Raw genomic sequence first — 25,049 nt, 5'->3', positions numbered from 1 at the left:
AACGGCTGCCGGCACCCCGGCGTCCCGGCGCTGGGAGGGACGCACCCAGGCCTGCGCGGAGGGAGAAAGTGAAGCCGCGAGTGGCCACTCCCAGGGACTTGCTGGAATGTGGTTGGAGGGGGTGGGGGGGCGATGAGCGCGCTGGCTCCCAATCACAGGCGGAGGAGGAGGTGGAGGAGGAGGGCAGCCTCGAGGAAGTACAAGAATGAAGTTGTGGAGCTGAGATTCCCCTGCGTCTTGCCTAGAGAGCCGACCGGAGCCCCCCAGGCAGCTGCCCGCCCCTTCGTGGGGAGCCCTTTCGGTGCGGAGCTCCCGGCCCCTGCGCCCGCCGCTCCCCCAGCCTGGTCCAGCCGGAGCCATGGGACCCGAGCCGCGGTGAGGACAATGGAGCTGGCGGCCTGGTACCGCTGGGGGCTCCTCCTCGCCCTCCTGCCCCCCGGAGCCGCGGGCACCCCAGGTGAGTCTGGGGTGGGGAGGGCAGGGAGCCGCGACGGGGATCCCCGCCGAAACCCCCGGGCGGGCGGGCGGAGGGGGCCGTACGAGCTCCCGGACCCGAAGTTTCGGACTGTCCAGGCTCTCGGCGGGGAGGGGGCAATAGAAGGGGATGCGGAGGGGGGTGCGGGGGGCAATTACACCGCAGCGCCTCCCGCGGTCCCATTCAGGAGACCGGCGCTTTCCAGACTCCGGGAACTTGTCAGCAAAGTTCTCTGGAATTGTTCAGAAAGTTTCCCTCAAAGGGTGTGTTGCACGCTGTGGGGTGTGTGTGTGTGTGTGTGTGTGTGTGTGTGTGTGTGTGTGTTCCTCTTCTGCAACCCCCTCGAGCTCTCTCAAAGCCTTTCCAGTTGGCAGCCTCCGCCTCCGGACTGGCCGGGGCTGGATTCCTCGGGGGTCCCTCCAGCCCTGGCCTCCCGCCGCCCCCTCCCCGCCCCTCTTCGGCCGGCTGGGTTTAGTTACTCCTGCTTCAGGCGAGATCTGGGTGTGGAGGGGGAGGTGGGGAGAGCAACCTGTCCATCGAGAGCCCGGAGGAGGGGGTGACCAGTCGCACCGCGCCCCGAGTCTGGGGTGGGGGGGGTGAGGGGGTGGGGGAGGGCGAGACGTTTGTTTTGAATCAGTTTCTTCAAGGCCAGCTCGGGGACGGCGCTTTGTGACCGTTGGAGAGCATGGGTGGGTTTCCTGGTCGGAGGCGTAACGTGGGAGAGTTCTATGCGAGGGATACCTGGGCGCTTGGTGTGGGGAGGCTTAGGGCCGGGGCCAGATGGGCGTATGCCGAGGGCGGGGGAGCCCTGCCTTTCCCTCGTGCTGTGTGCGGGGAAGGGTGATGGGGGAGCTCAGGGTCCTGCCCCATTTGTCCATCTGTATGCAAGAACGGTTGAACCTGGAAATGCACTCGGGGCCAGGCACTACACATGGTGTTCTGCATGCGCTCCCTCTTCCCATCCTCAGAACCGTCCCCGGAGAGAAGGCCGCGGTATCCCATTCTCCAGGTGGGAACCCGGCGGAAAGAGGTTAGGCAGCGCGACCCCCACCACACATTGCACTGTGGGTCTACCTTGAGCAATGGGAGACACTGCTCCCGCATCCCCAGGTGCAGGGGAGACACAGGAGGGGGTTCTGGGCGTGGTGGGTGGTCTCAGCGGGTCCTGGTGTCTGGAGAAGGGGTGGTGTCATCTTGTCTGTTGCCGGAGGGCCCCTGGGTCAGAGCAGTGCTGTGATATCTGAGGGGCCTCTATGCTAGGGTGTTCCTGAGTTGTGTGGTCTGTGTGTGTATGTCTGGGCTTTGTGCTGCTAAACACAAAGTCTCTCTTTGCTGACTTGGGGACTTGGTTGAACTCTGCCCTCTCGAGGAAGGTGCTGGGCCAGTGCTGCTGTAAACAGCGGGAGGTGGCCCCACGCCTTCTCTCCCGGGTCGGAGGCTCCTCTCCTTTGAGCCCATCCCTCCCTCCCTGTTTCCCAGGCTGGCATCTTCACCCCTGACCTTCTGCTGAAAAGGGCGAGGCCAGGCTGGGCTGTCAGGCCCAGTGGCTGTCCTCACCTGGGCCTGTGAGTTGGGCAGGTGGGGAGTGGCTGGGTTGCTGCTATGCTGGGATCTGAGGGGTCGGTTCTGCAATGACTGGGGACTCTTTCCGTCTTCTCACTCCTCAGGGTGCACTGCTGGGTGCAGAGAGAGATGCTGGGTGTGCTGTGCAGGGAGTGGTTAACATGGTAGCACACCACCCAGCTGCCTCTGGCCAGCCCCATTACATCCAGGACTGAGGGTAGGAACGTGGGGAGAAAGGGAAGTCCCAGGACTTTGCTGAGGCCCTCTCTTAGAGTTCAGGTTTTGTAAAGTGCAGCAAACACATTCTTTTTTTTATCTTGCAGAGCTCACATTTAACCCCTGTATGATTCTCCCAACACTCTTCTTCTTTTGACTCTACTGAGGGAAAGAAACCTCATTTCAATATTCACAATAAAACAGTTGAAAAGAGTATCAAATGCAAAAAGAAAATCCATTACGTTCCAAATACAGAGCACTTTTTCTTTTCTTTCGGTGGGGAATTACCCACACTTCTGCCATATGAACTTCTCTTGCCTTCACTTTTCAAAAATGCACGGCTGGCTTGGTCTATGCCGGGTTCTTCTCCGTGGACAGTTTCACTCCATCTCTGCAGCAACCCTGTGAAGTAGCAGCGCGGAGGAGAAAACGGAAGTTCAGGGAAATGAAGCGACTTATCCAAGGCTTCCCAGCCACCTGGTAATGTCCAGGGCATTTTTGGCTTCTAATGAGGAGGTGTTTGGAGTTGGTCAGTCTTATTCTCTTGAACAGGAATGAGTTGAGCAAAGCCTCAGGGGCAGCCAGGTGGCCAGACTGGGGTAGAGGTGCTACTCTGTTAATCAGGTGAATGAGCTTCCTTATGTAGGCCAGTGGTCGGCAAACTGCGGCTCGCGAGCCACGGTTTGCCGCTCTGTTGACTAATGAGTTTGCCGACCACTGATCTAGGCTATAGAAAATGGGGCTGAGCTGGGCACCCCGCACACCCCAGATCCCCTCTTGGCTTAGGAGTCATCTTTCCCTGTCCACTTCATGTCTGCCTTCTGCTTGGGCCCGGCCTCCTGGAATGGCAGGGGACTGAGGGCTGCAGCGGGGTGGAGAAGGAGATGGCTGCATTAGATGCAAGAGGGACCAGGCTGAGGCTGGGGCTAGGGGAGCTGGTGTAGGGCCCAGATAGTTATGCCTGTCCCTGGGCAGCTGGAATGATCTGGAAAAAGATGCCCGCCCTCTGCCTCTGGGAAACCCCTCTGGGGTGACACCCCCATCTTTTCCTGTCTACCCCTGAGAAGAGAGAGGAGGTGGGGGAAGGGTGTGCTCTCTCTCAAGGAGTAGGAGAGTTAGAGCCAGTGTTTGTGTTGTCCCAGCTCTGTTTACCAAGCCTTGTAATGTTTACAAACTGCTTTTTGATTCATTTTCTCATTTAACTTCCCTGCAGAAAGGAAGAGTTGTTACTGTTTTATTACTCCCTCCTTATAGCTAAGTTCAGGTCAGGAAATATTCATTGAGGGCCTACTAAGTCACAGGCACTGCTGGCCATAGAGATGAATCTGATTTGGCCTCTACCCTGGAGGTCCAGGATATGCTCAGGGTCACAGAGTGAGTGGCCCAGCTGGGTTCTGGTCCGGTGACCCTGAGCCCAGGCCCCCTGATATACCAGGTGTGTGGTCGGTGGGTCTGGGGGAGGTGAGCTTTGGGAATGCAGGTAGTGTTCATGGAAACCAAAGGAAGTGTTGGCTTTCATGCTGGTGAGCAAGAGAAGCAGTTGGGCCTGAAGGATGGCGGGGAGGAGAGAACCCACTTGAGGACACCCCCAGAACTGGGACCAAACCCTGACCTTTGAAGTTTATTTGGAGGGACAGGTGGGAGGGACTGTGACCAGCCTCTCAGCAGTGGGATGGACACCGTGACCTCAACTGGTCCCTTTTAGTTTGGAGACTCTTGATTAGACTCCATCTATCCCTCCCTCCCTCCCTCCCTCCATCCATCCCTCCATCCCTCCATTCCTCCCTCCCTCCCTCCCTCCCTCCCTCCCTCCCTCCCTCCATCCCTCCATCCCTCCATCCCTCCATCCATCCATCCATCCATCCATCCATCCATCCACCTAGCAAACACCAGTACTCACTGTGTGCCCTGCCCTATTTGTGGCTCCTAAGGGGCAGGTGTGTTGGAAACAATGAGCTCCCCTGTATGGAACAGGACCTCCTCCCCCCTCCCCCCCCGCAATTCCCCCCCCCCCCGCCAAGAAAATCAATGGGGGCTGAAGGTGGGGACAGAAGCATGGGGAGATGGGGAGGAGGAGAGGAGGAAGGGTCCTGGTGAAGGGGAGGGAGGGGGCGGTAAGGGAGGTATTAGGAAGGCCTTCTCGGCTTTATGTCAGGTTGGTGTGTGCATGCGGGGATTAGCACTCAAGCTTCCCGCTCCCTGGGAGTGGGTCTCAGGGCACCAAGTTTACCTCCTGTTGCCAACACTTAAAAAGTCTTAATCAGACTCAAATGAGCCACAAACAAATTCACTAGTGGGGTGGGGCTACTACTCTTTCTGCTCCTGCCCAACCCAGCAACTCTGCCCTGCCCGGCACCTGTAATGTTTTTCAGGGTAGAATTGATGTGTGTTTACGTTTGTGTGGGGTATAGGTTTAATCTGTGTGTGCAGTTAGGCCTAGTGGAAGAAACGTAGACTCTAAAGGCACACGGACATGAGTTCAAATCCTTCTCCCTACAGGCTTCATCATCTTGGGAGAATAACCCCTGTCCGCCTCAGTTTCCTTCTATGTAAAATAGAGGTCTCAGTCCCAGCCTCTGCAGGATGTTATGAAGCTCCCTCCAGAGTGCCTGCTGAGCACACAGTAGGCCCTCAGTTAATGCAGCTGCCCCCGCTGTTCCATTGTTGTTGTTTTTCTATTGCCTGGCTGCCACAGCTGGTGTCCTTTGGAAGCCGAACTGGGCTGCAGGGGGTGGAGACAGCCCCTGGCCCAGCGCTGCTGGTCCCTTTCCCGGGCTTGGGCCAGGGCCTTGGGGTCTGGGCCTGGAGACAGCTGTGACTACAAAGCAGCTGAAGCTGAGGAGGCTGGGGGAGGTCCTGGCAGCGGGCGTTATTTTGGGCCTGGCCTGCCACCCTGCTCCTGTTTCTTTTGGGAGCTTGGGGGGAGGGACCCTTGATTCTATTTCTGGGCCCTCCCCTTCCTCCCTGTTTGCTTCCTTCCCTATCTGCCCAGAGGGGTGGGAACAGAGAGCACTCTGGATATTACTAGGAGGCCCAGGAAGCAATGGGGGCAGGGTGGGGCTGGCCCCACAAGCCTTTGCCCAGCTTTCTGGAGGCAGGGGGTATTATTACCTGCCCCCCTTTCAGGATTTGGCCTCCAGCTCCAAGTTGATGGGAGAGCAGGGGCCCTGGTGTCAGACCTCGAGGGCAGCCACCCTGCGGATCCCCTGAATCTGCACGTCGCCTGTAGGAAGTGGAGTGGGGGACCAGCAGGAATTCTCGGCAGCTCAGGCACCTGTGGGCCTGTGTACCTGGGGGTGCCCTCCGCCCACTCCCCCCGGCACACCCTCCTGGGCAAGACGCACCAGGTGATTCATCTTCTCACCAGAGCAGAAAAACAAGTTCAACTGGACAGTTTAATCTCCCCCCTGCTGGCAGGCATGGTGCCAGCTGCTGCCCCCAGCGCCCCCTCACCAGGGGTAGTTTACCCTTCCGGTATTTCTGGGCTTCATGGGCATGTCTGGTTTCAGGGACACCCAGCTGGGGTCCAGGTAGGCCTGGGGGCAGTTCACCGTGATGTCCCTTGGCTGATAGTTGGCACTGGGCAGGCACACAGGGCTGACGTAGTGCTCTTGTGGCAGGAGTTTCGTGGCACCGATGGTGCCAGCTGCTTCTGGAGTCTTGCCCTGAGGAGGTGGCAAGGGTGAGGTACCGGAGGAGGAGCCTTCAGAGTAGGCATCATTCTGGCCCAGGATCTGCAGGCTGGGTCCGGATGCCCATAGATGGGGTCTGATGCGCCTTGTCTCTCTGGGGAATTCTAGAGGTCCCTGCAATGGCCAGGCCGCTGGTGGTCTCCATGCCCCCGCTATGAGTCCAGCTGACCCTCCTTCCCCACTTTCTGGGTGGCATTGTGGGGGTGGGTATCCCTTGCCAGGAGGTTGGCACGTGGGTGGCATTGGAATGGGCTGGGGAGAATACCCGGAGTTTGTTTGCTTGGGAGAGAGATAGGGGGTATCCAGAGGGCTCATGATTCATCGGCACCTCCGTTGGGGGATTTTTCACCCCTTGGCCCTGAGTCGTGGCTTTGGGACAAAGAGGCTTTCTTTGCAAACAGCCCCCTGGATTGGGAGGCAAACTCCCTAAGGCTTACACAGCAGGGCCCTCGGATGCTCAGAATGGGCTGAGTCAGATGGAGCCTCTTCCCTGAGCTCCCTCCTCTTCCCAAACTTGCAAACTTTCTTTTGCTGTTGCACCTTCTGCAGGTGCAAGGGACATGGGAGGAGGGGTCCTTGCCCAAGGTGGCATGACTCTGGGGACTGAGTGTGGAGGAGCCAGCCGGGGGGGGGGGGGGGGGGAGAAGCTCCCTGCGCAGTGCCCTCTGACCCGCCTCCTCCCTCCCGCCAGTGTGCACCGGCACAGACATGAAGCTGCGGCTCCCCGCCAGTCCTGAGACCCACCTGGACATGCTCCGCCACCTCTACCAGGGCTGTCAGGTGGTGCAGGGTAACCTGGAGCTCACCTACCTGCCTGGCAATGCCAGCCTCTTCTTCCTGCAGGTGAGAGCCAGGGGCACCCCAGCCAGTCCCTGCCTCCAGCTGGGCCTCTCTTTCCTCGCTGGTGGTTCCTCACCTGGAAGTCCCTTCTGCTATCTAACCCCTATCCATTCTAGTGCAAGACCAGCTGATTCCTTCTCTGTAGCGTGGCTGGCCGTGGACATATCTTTTTTTCTTTTTTTTTTTTTTTAATAGCAAAGGTGGAGATTTATTGAAGAACAAGTGCAGGCTCCCACATGGGGAGAGGGAAGAGTCCCACAGAATGGACTCCCATGTGGGGAGGGGGAAAGGGTCCCCTGGCTGTGGACATTTCTAGGTGGAACACATCTGTTCCTTTGCTAAATTCTTTTAAATATATATATATATATATATATATATATATATATATATATATATATGTATATATTAGTGATTTCAGAGAGGAAGGGAGAGGGAGAGAGAGATAGAAACATCAATGATGAGAGCGAATCATTGATAGGCTGCCTCCTACACACCCCACAATGGGAATTGAGCCCGCAACCTGGGCATGTGCCCTGACCAGGAATCGAACCGTTACCATTAACCCACACCGGCCAGAACCTTTGCTAAATTCTTGCTCTCTTGCCAGCATGATCCCCTCCCCCTGTCCAACTGCCCAGCCACTGTCCCTCTCCCACCCGGAGTAGCGGGAAATGTGCGTTCCAGGGCCAGTTCTGCCACTGACAAACCATGCGAATGTGGCCTAGGTTCTTGTCTGCACTGGGTCTCAGTTTTCTTATCTGGATATTGGGAGCAATAGGCATGCTTGGACTCCCCCTTTTTGTAGATAAAACGGGGAATGTATGTGAAAGGGTCATGAGCAGGACAGTGGAAACCAGCCTGCTGAGCCTTTTCCATGGTGCCCTGGAGTGGGGGCCAGCTGTGCAATGCAGAGATGGCATCTGGTCTAAGCCTTTCCTTTTATAGACGAAGAAACTGAGAAGCAGAGAGGGCGGGGCACCCGCTCCCAGCTTACCTAGTGCCCCCCCACCATTATCTTTCCTGATCATACAGGAATCTGGTTTGGGGAGTGGCCTTGGTTTCCATTTTACACACGAAGAGAGCAGGACTGTTCCGTGGATAGGGGCCCTGCCCAAGATCCCCGAGCACTTGGTAACCCCGAGGAGGCCTTGGAGGGTGGCAGTGTTTCAGGACCCAGGCCTGCCTCAACCCCAACCTCCCTTGCGCCCTCCCAGGATATCCAGGAGGTGCAGGGCTACGTGCTCATCGCTCACAGCCAAGTGACCCAGGTCCCACTGCAGAGGCTGCGAATCATCCGAGGCACCCAGCTCTTTGAGGACAACTATGCCCTGGCCGTGCTGGACAACAGAGACCGGCTGGACGTCGTCACTCCTGTCGCTGGGGCCGCCCCAGGAGGGCTGCGGGAGCTGCAGCTTCGAAGCCTCACAGGTGGTCACCATCACCCTTGACATCGCCTGGTGATGGAGAGCTGGCCAGGGCCGCTGCTAGCCAGGAGGCTTTGGGTGGATTGGAATTTGCATCCCCTCTGGATGGATGCAGGTGGCGCTAGGAAAGGTGTCCTTGTGAAGAACAAAAAAAGATTCCCTTCTTCCCGGCAAGTCACAGCTTGTTCCAGCCCACGCTGTTTGACAGTGAGGATGCTGGGTGGTTTTGCCCACTTCTCGGCTGAGTACACGTGTGTGGTGAACAACCTGTGTAACTGTATATGGGAGCCCCGAGGCTGACAGTGGCCCAAACCCTGCGTGCCAGCGGCTGTGCGTGCCATGATTCTATTTCAGTCATGCCGCGATGTCGCCAGGGAGCGTTAATGGTATTCTCACTTTACAGATGAGAGAACAGGTTTACGGAGGATAAGTGACTTGCTCGAGGTTGCACAGCTAGTTAGTGGTGAGGCGGGGTTTCAGACTCCACAGTCTCTCTTTTTGCAACAAGCACCGAGCAGAGGTGGGAGGAGAAGAGAGAGTCCCTGGGCATCTGGACCCTGATATGGACAACCCCCTCCTCCCGGACCTCGGTTTGTTCCTGTCTGTGGGGGCGATGGGGCGGGGGATGGTCCTGGTAGGGCTAAAAGATGCTGAAGGTGTCCTCTCTGTTTCCTGGGGAGTCTGGGGTGTGTTTAAGAAGCCTGCTCCCCTTTTAGAAGGCCGGGGGCGGGAGCAGAAGCTGACAGACAGCTTGTTGTCCATCCCACAGAGATCCTGAAGGGAGGGGTGTTGATCCAGCGGAACCCACAGCTCTGCCACCAGGACACGGTTCTGTGGAAGGACATCTTCCACAAGAACAACCAACTGGCCCTCATGCAGATAGACACCAACCGCTCGCGGGCCTGTAAGCCGCGCTCCTCCCTGCCTGCAGCCTCTCCTTTCTCAGCCCCTGCCCCCCGCCCCTCAACTCCTGGTTACAGCCCAACCCTGCACCAACACTTCCCTCTTTCTTGGTGCCTCTGCCATCTCTTCATCTCTGTGGCTCTTTGTTCTGTCTCCCTTTGCTTCTTTTTTCTTTTTAATTTTTCTTTATTGATTTTTAAAAAATATACTTTTATTGATTTCAGAGAGAGGAAGGGAGAGGGAGAGAGAGAAACATCAATGATGAAAGAGAATCATCAGTCAACTGCCTCCTGTACACCCCCCACTGAGGGTCGAGACCTGACTGGGAATCGAACCCGAAACCCTGGCATAGTGGAAGCTCTCACCAACTGAGCTACCTGGCCAGGGCTCCCTGTTTCTCGATGTGTCTCTGTTCTCCTGGGTCTCACCCTCTGTGCATGCTGCCTCCTGGTCTCAGTCTCACTGTCTCTCCGTTCTCTCCCCAGGCAAACCCTGTTCTCCATCCTGTAACCCTTCCCACTGCTGGGGAGAAAGTGCCAAGGACTGTCAGATCTGTGAGTCTCCGGGAGGCACGGGATCTGGGGGGCACGGCTGGGTGGAATAAACGTGACGGGGAGGGGTGGGTTACTGGACCTCAGGTGTGCTCTCTGGGGCAGAGATGCTTCCCCAGAAGGTGATGCTGGTGAGGGTCTGGTGCCCGAGTGGCCGCCCAGCCCTCATCCTGCCCTTTGCCTGACAGTGACTCGAACCCTGTGTGCCAGCGGCTGTGCCCGCTGCAAGGGCTCACTGCCCACCGACTGCTGCCACGAGCAGTGTGCTGCCGGCTGCACGGGCCCCAAGCACTCTGACTGCCTGGTATGTGCCCGCTGGGCCCCACCCCTCGGGGCACCCTGCCTGCTGCTGCCCTATTGCCCCTGGCACATCAGGGAAAAGCAGCCCAGTGACCACCCGCTGCCTGTCCCCCCAGGCTTGCCTCCACTTCAACCACAGTGGCATCTGTGAGCTGCACTGCCCAGCCCTGGTCACCTACAACACGGATACCTTTGAGTCCATGCCCAACCCCGAGGGCCGTTACACCTTTGGTGCCAGCTGTGTGACCACCTGTCCCTGTGAGTGCCACGGAGAAGTGGGGTTTCAGTGATGTTGCTGGGGAGGTTGGTTTATGTCAATGGGAGCCTGTTGTGAGTACTGTCTGCCCCTTGCTTTGGGGAGCTGTCTCTTTCTTCCAACAGCTGAGGAGCAGCAGAGAGGGTAGAAGCTAAGAGCTCAGTCTTGGGAGCCAGACCACTTAGTGGTCATGTGACCCTACTGTGTCTCAGTTTCCTCATCTCTAAAATGGGTACAATAATAGCCCTAACCTCAGAAGGTGGTTATAAAGTTTGAATGAATTCAAATCCTGGCTCCTCCACTCACTAGCACAAAAACCTTGAGTAATTTACATAAAATTTTTATATGTGAATTATCCTATCTAATAAAGAGGGAATATGCTAATTGACTGTCACACCCTCACAAAGATGGTGACACCCACAGCCAATAAGGAGGGAATATGCTAATTGACTGCCATGCCCTCAAAGATGAAGGTGCCCACAGCCACAAGATGGCAGCGCCCAGTCCCCTCAGCCCCACCAGGGGGGCAGGTGCACGGCACCTACCCCCAGAGTCCCCCAGTCCCCTTTGGTTTCCCTTTTGGCAAAATGGGAATCTCACTGTGTCTACCGACTAGGTTTGTTGTGCGGAGTACATGAGTGGTAAATGCTCAGACCTGCTCAGGGGCCTTTCAGTCCTGGTTGACGTCATTCTTTTTTTTTTTTTTTAATATATTTTATTGATTTTTTACAGAGAGGAAGGAAGAGTGATAGATAGTCAGAAACATCGATGAGAGAGAAACATCGATCAGCTGCCTCTTGCACACCTCCTACTGGGGATGTGCCCGCAACCAAGTTACATGCCCTTGACCGGAATCGAACCTGGGACCTTTTAGTCCGCAGGCTGACGCTCTATCTGCTGAGCCAAACCAGTTTTGGCTGACGTCATTCTTTTTTTTTTTTTTTAACATTTTATTGACTTTTTACAGAGAGGAAGGGAGAGGGATAGAGAGTTAGAAACATCGATTGGCTGCCTCTTGCACACCTCCCACTGGGGAGGTGCCCACAACCAAGGTACGTGCCCTTGACTGGAATCGAATCTGGGACCCTTCAGTCTGTAGACCGACATTCTATCCACTGAGCCAAACCGGTCAGGGCGGCTGACGTCATTCTTTTTGTGCTACCCGGGCATGGTGACACTGCTCACGGTGGGGTGTGAAGGGCTGGGGCACGTGGACACACAATCCTGGTCTCCTCAGACAACTACCTGTCAACGGACGTGGGATCCTGCACCCTGGTCTGTCCCCTGAACAACCAAGAGGTGACAGCTGAGGACGGAACACAGCGGTGTGAGAAGTGCAGCAAGCCCTGTGCCCGAGGTACCCACCGCCTCCCAAACCATGCTGTGGTTCCTGGCCCTCTGCACACCCCGCCTGGCCTCGCCCACTGTCCCCACTTCCTCAGACCCCCCTGGGACTCAGTCCTTGTCTCCCACTGACTCTGCCCTGCTCCCCCCCAGATCAGTCTCACAAGCTCCCCCATATCTTGCCAGTGTGGGGAGAGGGCATGTGGCCCTAAGAGGGGACTGTGGACAGGACCCAGGAGTCTGAGTTCCTGGTGTCCACGTGGGGGCTGGTCAGTCCCGTTGCCGGGGCTGAGATGGCCCCTTCACCTGCCCACTCCCACAGTGTGCTATGGGCTGGGCATGGAACACCTGCGGGACGTGAGGGCAGTCACCAGTGCCAATATCCAGGAGTTTGCCGGCTGCAAGAAGATCTTTGGGAGCCTGGCGTTTCTGCCAGAGAGCTTTGAGGGGTAAGGAAATGCCAATTAAGGCTGGGCACAATGGTCAGAGACAATATTAGGGCAGTCACCGATTCCTGAAGACCCAGAAGTGGCAGCATCTGGTGGGGAAGTGGGGGGGCAGGAGACAGGTGGGAGGCCTGGAATTCAGAGGGAGTGGGGACTTCTGGGAGGGGTGTTATTTCCATAAATGACATGTTATCCGTGAACGTGCACTTGTGTGGCTGTCAAGCCATCCAGGCCAAGTTACATTCTCCTTGAGTTCATAGCAGCTTTATCTCCTAAGTCCCAAACTAGAAAAATCACATATGTATATCAGTATGTGAACAAATTGATGATGATCTGTCCATACAATGAAATTCTCATCAACAAAAAGAAACACACTGATTGCATACATGTTCTCAAGAACATTATCTTAAGGGAAATTAGCCAGACAAGACAGTCCACACTGTGTGATTCCCTTTATGTGAAGTTGCAGACCGGCCAAACCACCCTGGTGACAGCAGTCAGAACAGCGTTGTCCTGGGATGGGGGCGACTGGAAAGTGACAGGAAGGAAATTTCTGGGATGATGGGAATGTTCTGTGTCTCGATTGGGCAGTGGAGTCTTGAATGAATGCATTTGTCAAAACATCAAATTGTCCAGTAAAAATCTGTGCATTTTATTATATGTGAATTATCCTATCTAATAAAGAGGGAATATGCTAATTGACCGTCACACCCTCACAAAGATGGTGGCACCCACAGCCAATAAGGAGGGAATATGCTAATTGACTGCCATGCCCTCAAAGGTGGAGGTGCCCACAGCCACAAGATGGCGGCGCCCAGTCCCCTCAGCCCTGCGGGGGGGGCAGGTGCATGGCACCTACCCCCAGAGTCCCCCAGTCCCCTCAGCCCCCAGCCACCTAGGGCCAGCCTGAGGCTCAGGTAACCAGGGCTGGCTGAGGCTTGCGCTGCTGGCAGTGGCAGCAGCAGAGGTGTGATGGGGTTGTCGCCTTCCCCAGATCGCCAGGTCACCTCCCACCACTGAGGGCTTATGGACTGTGAGAGGGGGCAGGCTGGGCTGAGGGACGCCCCCCCACTCCAGTGCATGAATTTTCATGCACCAGGCCTCTAGTATTTCAATAAAAAGGAGAAAATTCCTTTCAACACTTCTTCCACCTTTACTGCCCTTTCCAGAGGAGACACTGTTAACGGGTTGTGTGTCTTCTAGACCATTATATGCACTTAGACACACGGAGAAACATAGTTTCAGTTGTTTTTTTTAATTTATTGATTTTTAGAGAGAGAGGAAGAGAGAGAGCCAAAGTCAATATGTTGTTCCATACATTCATTGGTTGATTATTGCATGTGGCCTGACTGGGGATCAAACCCACAACTCTGGTGTATGAACCAACTGAGCTACCTGGCCAGGGCCAGAAACATGGTTTTCGTAGTTCTGCTGGGGAGGGAGGGGGTTGGTTTAGGTACATGGAGCTGGAGCATACTGTGGGTATTGTCTGCTCCTTCCTTTTGGGGGCTGGTCGTGACGGTTCTGCCTCATTCTTTCAACAGCTGTGGAGCAGGTGGTCGCTAAGGGCCCCGGCCTGGGCGCCGGACCGCCTGGGCTTGAAACCTGGCTCCACCATTTACTGTTCATGTGACCTTACCGTGCCTTAGTTTCCTCATCTTTAAAATGGGGGCACAAGTAGTTCCAACCTCATAAAGTGGCTATAAAGTTTGGATGAGTTAATATGCACCAGCTCTTAGAACAGTGCCTGGCACACACTAAGTGCTCCTGGATGCCAGCTTTTTGTCTGTAGCCTGGAGAGATCGGGGTTATATTTAACAGCTCCCCTATGTACCGATGGGTGCTTAGGTCGTTTCCAATTTTTGCTCTTACAGACAGTTCTGCCTTGGACGTGCCTCAGGGGCCAGTGTCCCTCCAGGCCACATTCCTAGAAGTAGAATTTCTAGATCAAAGGATATAAATACTGTTTTGATGGGTCCTGCCAAACTGGGGCCTGGGCTTTGTAGCTCAAGATGGGAACAGCCGGGCTTGAGCAGAGGGTTTAAGTGCGGTTATTAATAGAGGGGAGGGTGGAGAGGGCGCAGGGCCGGCCCTGGGGGTTGTGCTCACTCCCTCCTGGCCCTGCTCACTCCTCTCATCTTTCTTCTAGGGACCCCGCCTCCAACACCGCCCCCCTAGAGCCTAAGCAGCTCGGAGTGTTTGAGACCTTGGAGGAGATCACAGGTGGGCTCTGCCCCTGCGTCTTGCTCGGAAGGGGCTGGGGGGTCACCATCCTGTCCCCACACCCTAGCCTCCCCCTGTGCCTGCAGGTTACCTGTACATCTCAGCGTGGCCAGACAGCATGCCTGACCTCAGTGTCTTCCAGAACCTGCAAGTGATCCGGGGACGCGTTCTGCACGAGTGAGCACCTGGATGAGGAGGGCTGGAGGGGGGCGCTGGGAGACGTGTGGGCATGTGGGGCCTCCGGTTCCCCAGGGGCTCCAGGGGCAGCCTTTCTATGGGGAGAGCAGGAGAGGGCAGCCCTTGCCGACGGGGGAGGGGTCAGGGATGTGCTGCCCACCCTGCAGCTGAGCACGCCTCTCCCGCAGCGGCGCCTACTCGCTGACCCTGCAAGGACTGGGCATCCGATGGCTGGGGCTGCGCTCGCTGCGGGAACTGGGCAGTGGGCTGGCCCTCGTCCACCGCAACGCCCACCTCTGCTTTGTACACACGGTGCCCTGGGAGCAGCTCTTCCGGAACCCTCACCAGGCCCTGCTCCACAGTGCCAACCGGCCAGAGGCTGAGTGCGGTAAGACAGGGAGCCCAGCGCTGCCCGCTCCCCGTCTGCCAGCACACAGTGCCCGGGGGCCCTACCAGCAGCAATCTGGAAGGAGCCCTGTGCAGATTGCCCGCCCCTGGGGCGCCACCCTTGACACAGCTCTGGCCGGCTTGACCCCTTGGCATGGCTTCTAGCTGAGTCCTGCCTCACTGCCTCGGCATCCGCCCCCCTCTGTTCCTGGGACCTCAGAACTCTTCTCTCTCCCTGCATCGCCCAGGCCCTATCCCACCCCTCCCACCAGAGCCACCCCCGCAGCCTCTTCCCCTGCTTCACTTGAACCTGAGCCTCCCTAAGAGTCCCCTCTGACTCCTTCCTCTCACTGCAGTGGGTGAGGGCCTGGCCTGCTACCCGCTGTGCGCCCACGGGCACTGCTGGGGCCCGGGGCCCACCCAGTGCGTCAACTGCAGCCAGTTCCTTCGGGGCCAGGAGTGCGTGGAGGAGTGCCGGGTCCTGCAGGGGTATGCGGGGCAGAGCAGGGGGAGGGCGGGGGGGGTGCACAGGGCTCCTTCCAGACCCCCTCACCCGCATCCCTCTCTCACAGGCTCCCCAGGGAGTATGTGAAGGACAGGAACTGTCTGCCTTGCCACCCCGAGTGCCAGCCCCAGAATGGCTCAGTGACCTGCTTAGGATCGGTGAGGTGCTGGTGGGCTCAGAGCTGGGTGGAGGGAAGCAAGGGTGGGCTGGGGCAGACTGCCAGGGACCTGGCCAAGTGTGGTGAAACATCTGCCGAGAGAGCCCTGAGCTCAGACCTGAACAGCGGGAGGTGGAACAGCGGGAGGTGGAACAGCAGGGGGTGGAACAGCGGGGGGTGGAACAGCAGGAGGTGGAACAGCAGGGGGTGGAAGGAGACTCCATGCTGGGGACTGTGAGCTGTGTGGTGGATCCTGAGACCCTTCAGACTGTGCAGAGATCCCAGGGGAGCCTGCGTTCTTTTAAAAATATTTTTATTGACTTCGGAGAGGAAGGGAACGGGAGAGAGAGAAACATCAATGATGAGAGAGAATCTCTCATTGGCCGCTTCCTGCATGTCCTGCACTGGGGATCGAGCCCACAACCCCGGCATATGCCCTGACTGGCCATCGAACTATGACCTCCAGGTTCATAGGTCGACGCTCAACCACTGAGCCTCGCTGGCTGGGTGGAAGCCTGTGTTCTTGGCTGTGGCTGTGCCAAGGTGGTTGGTTAGACGTGTGGGCTGAGGCATCAGACTACCTGGATTCAAATGCAGGTCCTACTTCCAGCCCCATTTGTAAAGCGAGTATCATACTAGTGCCTGTTTCATTGGGGTATAGGAAGAATTGATGTGAAGGTGGGTTTGCACAGTGCCTGAGCCCGGGAAAGGCTGTCTACATGTTTGTTACTATTACTACTTGCTGTTATACCTTAGAGTCAGGGGTCCTCAAACTTTTTAAACAGGGGGCCAGTTCACTGTCCCTCAGACCGTTGGAGGGCCGGACTATAGTTTAAAAAAAAAACTATGAACCAATTCCTATGCGCACTGCGGGCCTGGGACGAGTCGGCTGCTAAGCAGGACAGGCAGCGGCACCCGGCGGGCCGGATAAATGTCCTCGGCGGGCCGCATGTGGCCCGCAAGCAGTAGTTTGAGGACCCCTGCTAGACAGTGAACTCCCTTCCTTGGCTTCCAGTTCTTCATCGGAAGCCCGCAGCTCAGGGATCAAGCTCTGAAGCAGGGGTGGGGAGTGGGGTGAGGGTGGGGTGGGCGGACCTGGATGAAGAGCAGGGGCAGTAGACACAGCAGGTGTAGGCTGTCCCAGGAGCAGTGTGAAAAGTGCTGCTGAGTGGCTGTCAGAGCTTGGAGGGGACTCAGGTGCCTCACCCCACACCCAGGCCCTCACAGACCTTCCTGCCTCCCCAGGAGGCTGACCAGTGTATGGCCTGCGCCCACTACAAGGACTCTCCCTCCTGTGTGGCTCGATGCCCCAGTGGCGTGAAACCTGACCTCTCCTTCATGCCCATCTGGAAGTTCCCCGATGAGGAGGGCACGTGCCAGCCGTGCCCCATCAACTGCACCCACTCGTGAGTCTGAGGGCCCTTTTCTGCACAAAGGCGGGCTTTGTCCCAGGAGCCTCTGCGGCATTACAAAAGGGGACAACTCTGCTCTGCTAAAATCTGAGACTTAATTTCCACCCCCTTTTTGTCTGATCACAAAAGCAACACGTTAAAATTTTTTATTAAAATATGAAATATAAACTAGTGTTGCTAGCAGTTCTGTCTTCACTGTTAATCATTTATAGTGTTTTGCCCTAGTTTTTATCTGTGTACATGCTTACATATATATTATTCTAACATGTTATACTCTCCAGTTGTTTTTATCTGTGCATTCTAACATATATTATTATAACATGTTATATATATATGTATGTCTATTATTGTTCTCCAGTTGTTTTTATCTGTATTCTAACTTTTTTTTATAAAAAAATTTTTAAAATATATTTTTATTGATTTCAGAGAGGAAGAGAGAGAGACATAGAAACACCAATGATGAGAGAGAATCATTGATTGGCTGCCTCCTGCATCAACCTGAGCACGTGCCCTTGACTAGAATCAAACCCGGGATCCTTCAGTCCCCAGGCTGAGGCTCTATCCACTGAGCCAAACTAGCTAGGGCCCTTTTTTTAAAAAATATATTTTATTGATTTTTTACAGAGAGGAAGGGTGAGGGATAGAGAGTTAGAAACATCGATGAGAGAGAAACATCGATCAGCTGCCTCCTGCACACCCCCCACTGGGGATGTGCCCGCAACCAAGGTACATGCCCTTGACCGGAATCGAACCCGGGACCCTTCAGTCCGCAGGCCGATGCTCTATCCACTGAGCCAAACAGGTTTCGGCCCTTTTTTTTTTTTTTACCAAAATGGTTTCGTAGACCATACGTCACACATATTGTTTGCAAATGGTTTTTTTTTCACTTGACAGAATCTTGCAATGTTTTTTCATGTCCGAACACGGTGATCTACCCTATTCTTTTTTTTTTTTTTTCTTCACAAAGCTGTCTTTAATTACACATGAAATACGTGAATGCATCCTTGTGACAGACATTTTCAGCAATTCAGAAGTATAAACATTGCAAAGCGAACGTGCCCTTTCGGTCCCTGCCCCTGCTCCCCCTCCCTGGGGAGAACCTCCAGATCCACTGGGGTGTGTGCCTCATGCAGGCTTTTCTCTGCACATTCACATAAACATGTTGGGCTGAGTCATAAAAGATTGCTGTGTTTGTAGGTCAAAGATGCGCAAGAAACAGCAATTTCAACTCCCATATAATCAGTTTGGGCTTTTGTGTGTGTGCACTTTTTATTGTGAGTGGGATCAGCCTTGGGATACTGTCCTGCACTTTGCCCCCCCCTCCCACTAGCCCACTTGGTGTGCCCTGGAAGTGCTTTCTTGCGACTGCACATGGATCTACCTCCTCCTTTTGTGAACTGCTCGAGTGATAGCGTGGATGTAGTGTTATTTAACCATGTCCCTGTCTGAGGGATATTGATTAGGCTTTTTTATTTTAAAATTTTTATTGATTGATTGTTTTCTAGAGAGAGAGAGGAAGGGGGGAGAGAGAGAGAGAGAGAGAGAGAGAGAGAGAGAGAGAGAGAGAGAGAGAGAGAGAGAGACATCAATGTTGTTGCTTCACTGACTTATGCATGCAATGGTTGCTTCTTGCATGTGCCCTGATGGGAAGAAAACCTACAACCTTGGTGTCTCGGGCTGACGCTCTGAACAACCGAGTTACCCGGCCAGGGCCTTTATTTTTACTTTCATTTTTGGCAGTTTATTGCACGGGAGTGAACATCTTGGGCATGCCCCCCAGCGTTGGCATCTTTAGGGCACACCCTGAGAGGGGGGACTGCTGGGTCACAGACGTTCATGCACAGGTGCCGCCGACTGCCCTCTGCAGAAGTGGGGCCGGTTCACTGCCCTGGCCTTCTTTCGGGGAGGGGATGGCTGGGCTTTGGGACTCAGTGCTCCTTTGGGGGCCCCCATAGGACACACCGCAGGAGGTGCAGGAGGACAGGGGCAGGGGGCTCCCCGGCTGGAAGGGACCCCCTTGTGGGGTGGTAGGAAGATCACTGATGACCTTGAGCCCAGTTTCTGCCTTTGTCAAACGGGGATAACCACGCAGCCACACCCCTCTCTGGGGTTGCTGGGAGGCTGGAGGGAGCCCAGGAGGTGGTGCCCAGCCTTGTTGACAGGTCTTTCTCTCCTGCAGCTGCGTGGACCTCGATGAGAAGGGCTGCCCCGCCGAGCAGAGAGCCAGGTCAGCTTTGTCCCCAGGACATGCCCCTTGTTGCTCCCCAGTCCCCCACCGGCCCCTGGGTGGTCACTGCTGAAATGGGGGGGGGGCGTCCTGACATGACACATGACCCTTTCCTGCCCACTCTTCCACTGTGGACCCTCCTTCCAATTACTTTCAACCAGTGGATGGAGGACCTGCTCAGGATGCTTGTGGCCTGAGAACAGGAAAAGATGGCAAAGATTCCCAGTACCTCCCACCCTTGAGTAGCTAGACTTCTCGTAAGGGACCCCGGGACTCCAGGTAGATTGAGAAGAGAGTGCAGCTGCAGCTCTGAGGGAGAGGAGGGGGGTGGAGGCAGGCTTCAAGGAGGGGGTGGCATTGGAGCCAGGCCTTGAAAGGGGCAGGTACGTCACCTGCCTTAGGGGGAAAGCAACGAAGTGGCATCGTGGGGAAGTGTCGGAAAAACCTCGGCTGTGCTTACTGGAAGGTTCTGGTGTGGTGGCTGTTAGTCAGCACAGAGCAGGGATACAGGGTGAAGTGTGAGTCAGGCTCGGGCTGGATCTGGAGGGCATGGGCCCTCCTTCGCCAGCAGGCCACAGGGTTGGACTGGGCTTCTGGGCAGTGGGGAGCTGGGGGAAGGGCTCTGGGGAGAAAAAGATTGACGTATGTCCTAGGGAGTCATCTGTCTGTGAAGCAAGTGTTCGCTGGAGTCTGCAATGCGCCAGCCCCTGGCCAAGCAGGGGAGGGGGTTAGGGAGGACAGCAATGCAGGGTCAACGCTCAGGAGTGCCAGCTACTCCAGGCTGAGTCTGAGAGGGGATCCCACAGAGAAATGGTGGTCCAGGCAGAAGTAGCAGCATGTGCAAAGGTTGGGAGGTGTGGGAAACCATGACCTGTGGGTGAAAAATTTGGCTAGAACATCAGAATCACTGGGTGCACATTCCTGGGCCCCACCCCATTCCCACAATCAGAATCTCGGGGGGCGGGGCTCCAGACGTGTGCATTTCAACAAGCTCCTTGGTGGTTTTTGTTGAGAATCCTGGGCTGAGCCGGGGCAAGAGCATAGACAGTTTGGAGAGGTGGGTGGTGAGAGCTTTGAATATCTAGCAAGGAGTTTGGACTTGATCCTGGAGGCAGTAGGGAGCCCAGGGAGGTTTTAAAACGGGGAACAGAGGGTAGAAGTCTGTGGGTCACCCTTCCAAATTCCCTTTCCAAACCCCAGTGACCTTCATGCGCCTCCCTGGGGCCCCTTCAGCCCTTCTACCCAAGGCTGCTCCCCAATTCCTGACCTTGGCCCCTCTCTGCAGCCCTGTGACGTCCATCATTGCTGCCGTGGTGGGCACTCTGCTGGTCATGGTCGTGGGGGTGGTCCTCGGTATCCTAATCAGGAGAAGGCGGCAGAAGATCCGGAAGTACACGATGCGGAGGCTGCTGCAGGAAACGGAGGTGAGGGCCTCCCTACCTGCTTGGGGTCTGCGGCCCAGCCCCCCAGGCACTGATGCAGGGTCACCCTCTCTCCCAGCTGGTGGAGCCGCTGACCCCTAGCGGAGCGATGCCCAACCAGGCTCAGATGCGGATCCTCAAAGAGACAGAGCTGAGGAAGGTGAAGGTGCTCGGATCCGGAGCTTTTGGCACAGTCTACAAGGTCAGGGGTGGGGCCAAAGTTGGGGTGGGCGGTCCGAGAGGGTGCACTGGGGTGCGGCCAAGGGTTCTGAGCTGGGGGCGGTGATGTTTGGTAGGGCAGTTAATCGAGGCTGGAACAAGGGGAAAGGGATTGGTGAGGTTGGTAAATTGTGCGGTTGGCCCAGGGGTGGGGAAACACAAGGAAGGACCTTCTTGGACCGGCCGTTTCCTGCTCACATCTCCCTCTTTCTGCCCAGGGCATCTGGATCCCTGATGGGGAGAATGTGAAGATCCCAGTGGCCATCAAAGTATTGAGGGAAAACACATCTCCCAAAGCCAACAAAGAGATCTTGGATGTAAGTCCCTCCACCCTTCCCAGCCGGGAGTACGGGAGGGCCCCTGGTTGCAGGTCTGGGCCCTGGGCTCCCTCTTCCCTGGGGTTTAAGGAGACACGTGTATTAGCCCCAAACCTGGACGCTTCACCTCCCCATTCTGTGGGCTGTGGCTCTGGTTGGTGTGAGATGGGGTCAGGTCCAGTGGGGGCCCCCTAGGCACACCTTGGCCCTCAGGAGGGGCGCGTGGTGGTCGGGGTTTGTGGTCTCCCACCCCCCTCAGTGTGCACCCTTGCCCCCAGGAAGCATATGTGATGGCCGGTGTGGGCTCCCCGTATGTGTCGCGCCTCCTGGGCATCTGCTTGACCTCCACGGTGCAGCTGGTGACACAGCTCATGCCCTATGGCTGCCTCCTAGACCACGTCCGAGAACACCGCGGGCGCCTGGGCTCCCAGGACCTGCTGAACTGGTGTGTGCAGATTGCTAAGGTATGCACCCAGGGGGTCTGCGCGTCCTGGTGCTCCTGAGAGCAAGCCTGCCCCCACGCAGGGCTGGGATGGGGAGGTTTCCGGGGAGAGTGTGGCTAGACTAGAGCCTAACTAACAAGGATGCCTCCGATCCCAGGGAATGAGCTATTTGGAGGACGTGCGGCTTGTGCACAGGGACCTGGCTGCCCGGAATGTACTGGTCAAGAGTCCCAACCACGTCAAGATCACAGACTTTGGGCTGGCTCGGCTGCTGGACATCGATGAGACGGAGTACCACGCAGATGGGGGCAAGGTGGAGCGGGGTCTGGGCCCTGTGGCAGCACTCTGAGAATGACCCCCTCCCCCAGCACACCTAGTTCAAGGACTTCTCTTCTCTCCCAGGTGCCCATCAAGTGGATGGCGCTGGAGTCCATTCTCCGCCGACGGTTCACCCACCAGAGTGATGTGTGGAGCTACGGTGCGTGGTGGGCAGCACGGGGAGGGGTGGACGAGGAGCCATGGTCCTGTCCATGGTGGGATGTTGGTGAAAGGATGAGAATGAATGGAGACACCTCAGCATAAACGTCGGTCGGGAGGACCGCAGTGCTTCAACCTGCTAGGGTCTGTGCATGTCCAGGGGTTGGGGAAGGACTAAAGGTGGCTCCTGCCCTCTAGCAATACATCCCTCCCCTCTTACCCCCAGGGTGCCAGGCTCCTGGGCAGAGCCTATGGGACTCACAGACGCTAAAGCTCCTCCTGTTGCCCGTCTCAACCCTGTCTCTGCCCTAGGTGTGACTGTATGGGAGCTGATGACTTTTGGGGCCAAACCTTATGATGGGATCCCAGCCCGGGAGATCCCTGACCTGCTGGAGAAGGGCGAACGGCTGCCCCAGCCGCCCATCTGCACCATCGATGTCTACATGATCATGGTCAAATGTGCGTGGTGAAGCTGTGCTGGCTGCTTGGAGGCGGGGTGGGAGGTTCCGGGTAGAGACTCTCCAAGGAACAGGGAAGGGGGCCAAGACAGAACGCATGTGACCCAGAGGCCCCGCATGGTTACAGGAACCCCCAAGGGGTCTCGCTTCCCTTTCACAGTACCAGTCCAGGGACGCTCCAGGGACCCAGCTAGAAAGAGACTGAGATGCAAAATGAAAAGGGCAAACTTATAGAGATTCTCAATGTGTCTGGTACCTCGTCTCTGCCACCTAAGAGCTTTGGACTCGAATCACTAGACAAGCTTGGAGAGGGAGGGGGCGGGGCCGCACACCGGCTGCCACTGGGGCTGAGATGCTGAGCTCCCTCCCGCCCCCAGGTTGGATGATTGACTCGGAATGCCGGCCTCGGTTCCGGGAGTTGGTGGCCGAATTCTCCCGCATGGCCAGGGACCCCCAGCGCTTCGTGGTTATCCAGGTACTGGACCATCCACCACCTCCCTGGGGCCCAGGCCTCGCAGCCCGGCCCCTTGCCTCCTGCACAGCACCTCCCTGAGCCTTCCTCAGGAGGCCGAGCACTGGGCTGGGGAGAGGCTGCCACGCTGTCTCCCTCCTCCCCAGAATGAGGACTTGGGCCCTGCCAGCCCCTTGGATAGCACCTTCTACCGATCGCTGCTGGAGGACGACGACATGGGGGACCTGGTGGATGCTGAGGAGTACCTGGTGCCCCAGCAAGGCTTCTTCTGCCCAGACCCTGCCCCGGGTGCGGGGGGCACGGCCCACCGCAGGCATCGCAGCTCCTCCACCAGGGTCAGTGCCCTTGGTCACGCTCTGGTGGGTGTGGTTACCTCTCCTGACCCTAATGGACTAGGTCTCCCCGCCCCCGAACCACCACTTCTCACGGATATCCCATTTTCCTTAAGGATTCCTGCTGCCTTCCAGCCCATGTCCCCACTCTCCCCATGGTGACTGTGCCATACCCCAAAGGGGACCTCTATTTATTTCCTGTGACCCTGTCACCTCCCATAGAGTCTCCATCTCAAATCTGTGAATGACTCCGCCATCATGACCTTCTCTCTCTTTGTCCCCAGAGTGGCGGTGGTGAACTGACACTGGGGCTGGAGCCCTCTGAGGAGGAGCCCCCGAAATCTCCACTGGCACCCTCAGAGGGGGCGGGCTCTGATGTGTTTGAGAGCGACCTGGGAATGGGGGCGGCCAAGGGGCTGCAGAGCCTCTCCCCACATGACCCCAGCCCTCTACAGCGGTACAGTGAGGACCCCACAGTACCCCTGCCCCCTGAGACTGATGGCTATGTCGCCCCTGTGACCTGCAGTCCCCAGCCAGGTATGGAATCCAGGCCTGAGCTGAGAGACTGGGAGGTGGGGGAGGTGGGGGCCCATGGTGGGGGCTGTGTTAGTAGCTTGGACACATGGGTTTCTTTCCCTAACAAAACCCCTCTCTTGCCCTTTCAGAATACGTGAACCAGCCAGAGGTACGCCTGAAGCCCCCCTCACCCCTAGAGGGCCCTCTGCCGTCTCCTCGACCTGCCAGTGCCACTCTGGAAAGGCCCAAGACTCTCTCACCCAAGACTCTGTCCCCTGGGAAGAATGGGGTCGTCAAAGACATTTTTGCCTTTGGGGGTGCTGTGGAGAACCCTGAGTACTTGGCACCCCGCGGTAGGGCTGCCCCTCAGCCCCACCCTCCTCCCGTCTTCAGCCCAGCCTTTGACAACCTCTATTACTGGGACCAGGACCCATCAGAGCGTGGCTCTCTGCCCAGCGCCTTTGAAGGGACCCCTACGGCAGAGAACCCTGAGTACCTGGGCCTCGATGCGCCAGTGTGAGCCAAAAGGCCAAGTCTGCTCAGGCCCTGCTGAACCCACGGGGAGAGGGGAAGGCCTGACTTCCGGCCTGTGTCAGGACAACGTGGGGAAAGGGCCCTTGGCCCATATCAGTGGAGCCCGCCGTGCCAGGGACCTTCCTATTCCAGTTCCCAGGTGGCTCAGAGGAGCTCAGTCTGGTTGGAAGAGGAGACAGCATCCGGAAGAGTGTCTTCATTAATCTGGAGTCCTGTCCCAGCAGGGGACAATGGATGCCACAGCCACAATCTCCTCACCAGAGAGAGCAGGCCAGCCTGGCTCTCTCCTTCCACATCCCTGGCACTGAAGGACTCAGGGGAGCTGGGCTAGGAGGGGAAGAGGCCCAAAACAAGTGTCGAGGGCATGAACTATCCATTCAGAGACTGTCTCTGAGGCCTAGTGCTGCCCCAGGAGGAAGGGGACAGCAATAGTGCCCAGGTCTAGTCGTTGTACAGAGTGCTTTCTTTGTTTTGTTTTTACTTACGTTTTTTCTGTTTTGTTTTGTTTTTTTTTAAAAAAAAGATAAAATAAGGACTCGGGGAGAGTGGGTATTGTAAAGGGGGGGGGTGGTCCCTGGGGTTGGGGATGTTCTTTCTCCACACCCACTTTCTCCATCTGCAAATACATTTTGGAAAACAGCTAGGCACCAGCCTCTGCCTGGGGTAGTTCTGTGCCATGCCTTATTGCTTGCCGCCTAACATACACTCAACTCATCCTTTCCTGGAGGGAGCGACTAGTAAACTTTAAGAAGCTTGACTGAG

The 25,049-nt window shown here is 56.5% G+C and overlaps 1 protein-coding gene across 2 annotated transcripts; it reads left to right on the top strand.

Annotated features, from left to right (window-relative positions):
• Positions 1-181: 181 nt before the first annotated feature.
• On the top strand, positions 182-25,049 carry ERBB2 (erb-b2 receptor tyrosine kinase 2). Of its 2 annotated transcripts, none has more exons than XM_080679872.1 (27): positions 182-457; positions 6,638-6,789; positions 8,001-8,214; positions 8,980-9,114; positions 9,599-9,667; positions 9,853-9,968; positions 10,081-10,222; positions 11,458-11,577; positions 11,887-12,013; positions 14,160-14,233; positions 14,320-14,410; positions 14,599-14,798; positions 15,154-15,286; positions 15,370-15,460; positions 16,705-16,865; positions 19,051-19,098; positions 20,384-20,522; positions 20,599-20,721; positions 20,957-21,055; positions 21,334-21,519; positions 21,656-21,811; positions 21,901-21,976; positions 22,288-22,434; positions 22,811-22,908; positions 23,052-23,240; positions 23,522-23,774; positions 23,903-25,049. In XM_080679872.1, the coding sequence occupies exons 1-27, from the start codon at positions 385-387 to the stop codon at positions 24,271-24,273; spliced, it is 3,783 nt and encodes a 1,260-aa protein (XP_080535998.1). In that variant the 5' UTR covers positions 182-384; the 3' UTR covers positions 24,274-25,049. The 2 variants fall into 2 exon arrangements, with proteins under 2 accessions (XP_080535998.1, XP_080535997.1); XM_080679871.1 differs by lacking the exon at positions 182-457 and adding an exon at positions 1,377-1,484.

The sequence above is a fragment of the Plecotus auritus genome (assembly GCF_963455305.1).
Source record: "Plecotus auritus genome assembly, chromosome: 7".
In the NCBI taxonomy this organism is placed as follows: Eukaryota; Metazoa; Chordata; class Mammalia; order Chiroptera; family Vespertilionidae; genus Plecotus; species Plecotus auritus.
This window is presented reverse-complemented; position numbering and strand designations above follow the sequence as displayed.

Bases quoted from the DNA above. Each gene is read 5' to 3' on its own strand.
- ERBB2 (XM_080679871.1), top strand. From the start codon at position 1,382: ATGCACTCGGGGCCAGGCACTACACATGGTGTTCTGCATGCGCTCCCT. The intron at 15,287-15,369 runs GTATGCGGGGCA...CCTCTCTCACAG, and splicing joins GAGTGCCGGGTCCTGCAGGG to GCTCCCCAGGGAGTATGTGA. The intron at 16,866-19,050 runs GTGAGTCTGAGG...TCTCTCCTGCAG, and splicing joins CCCATCAACTGCACCCACTC to CTGCGTGGACCTCGATGAGA.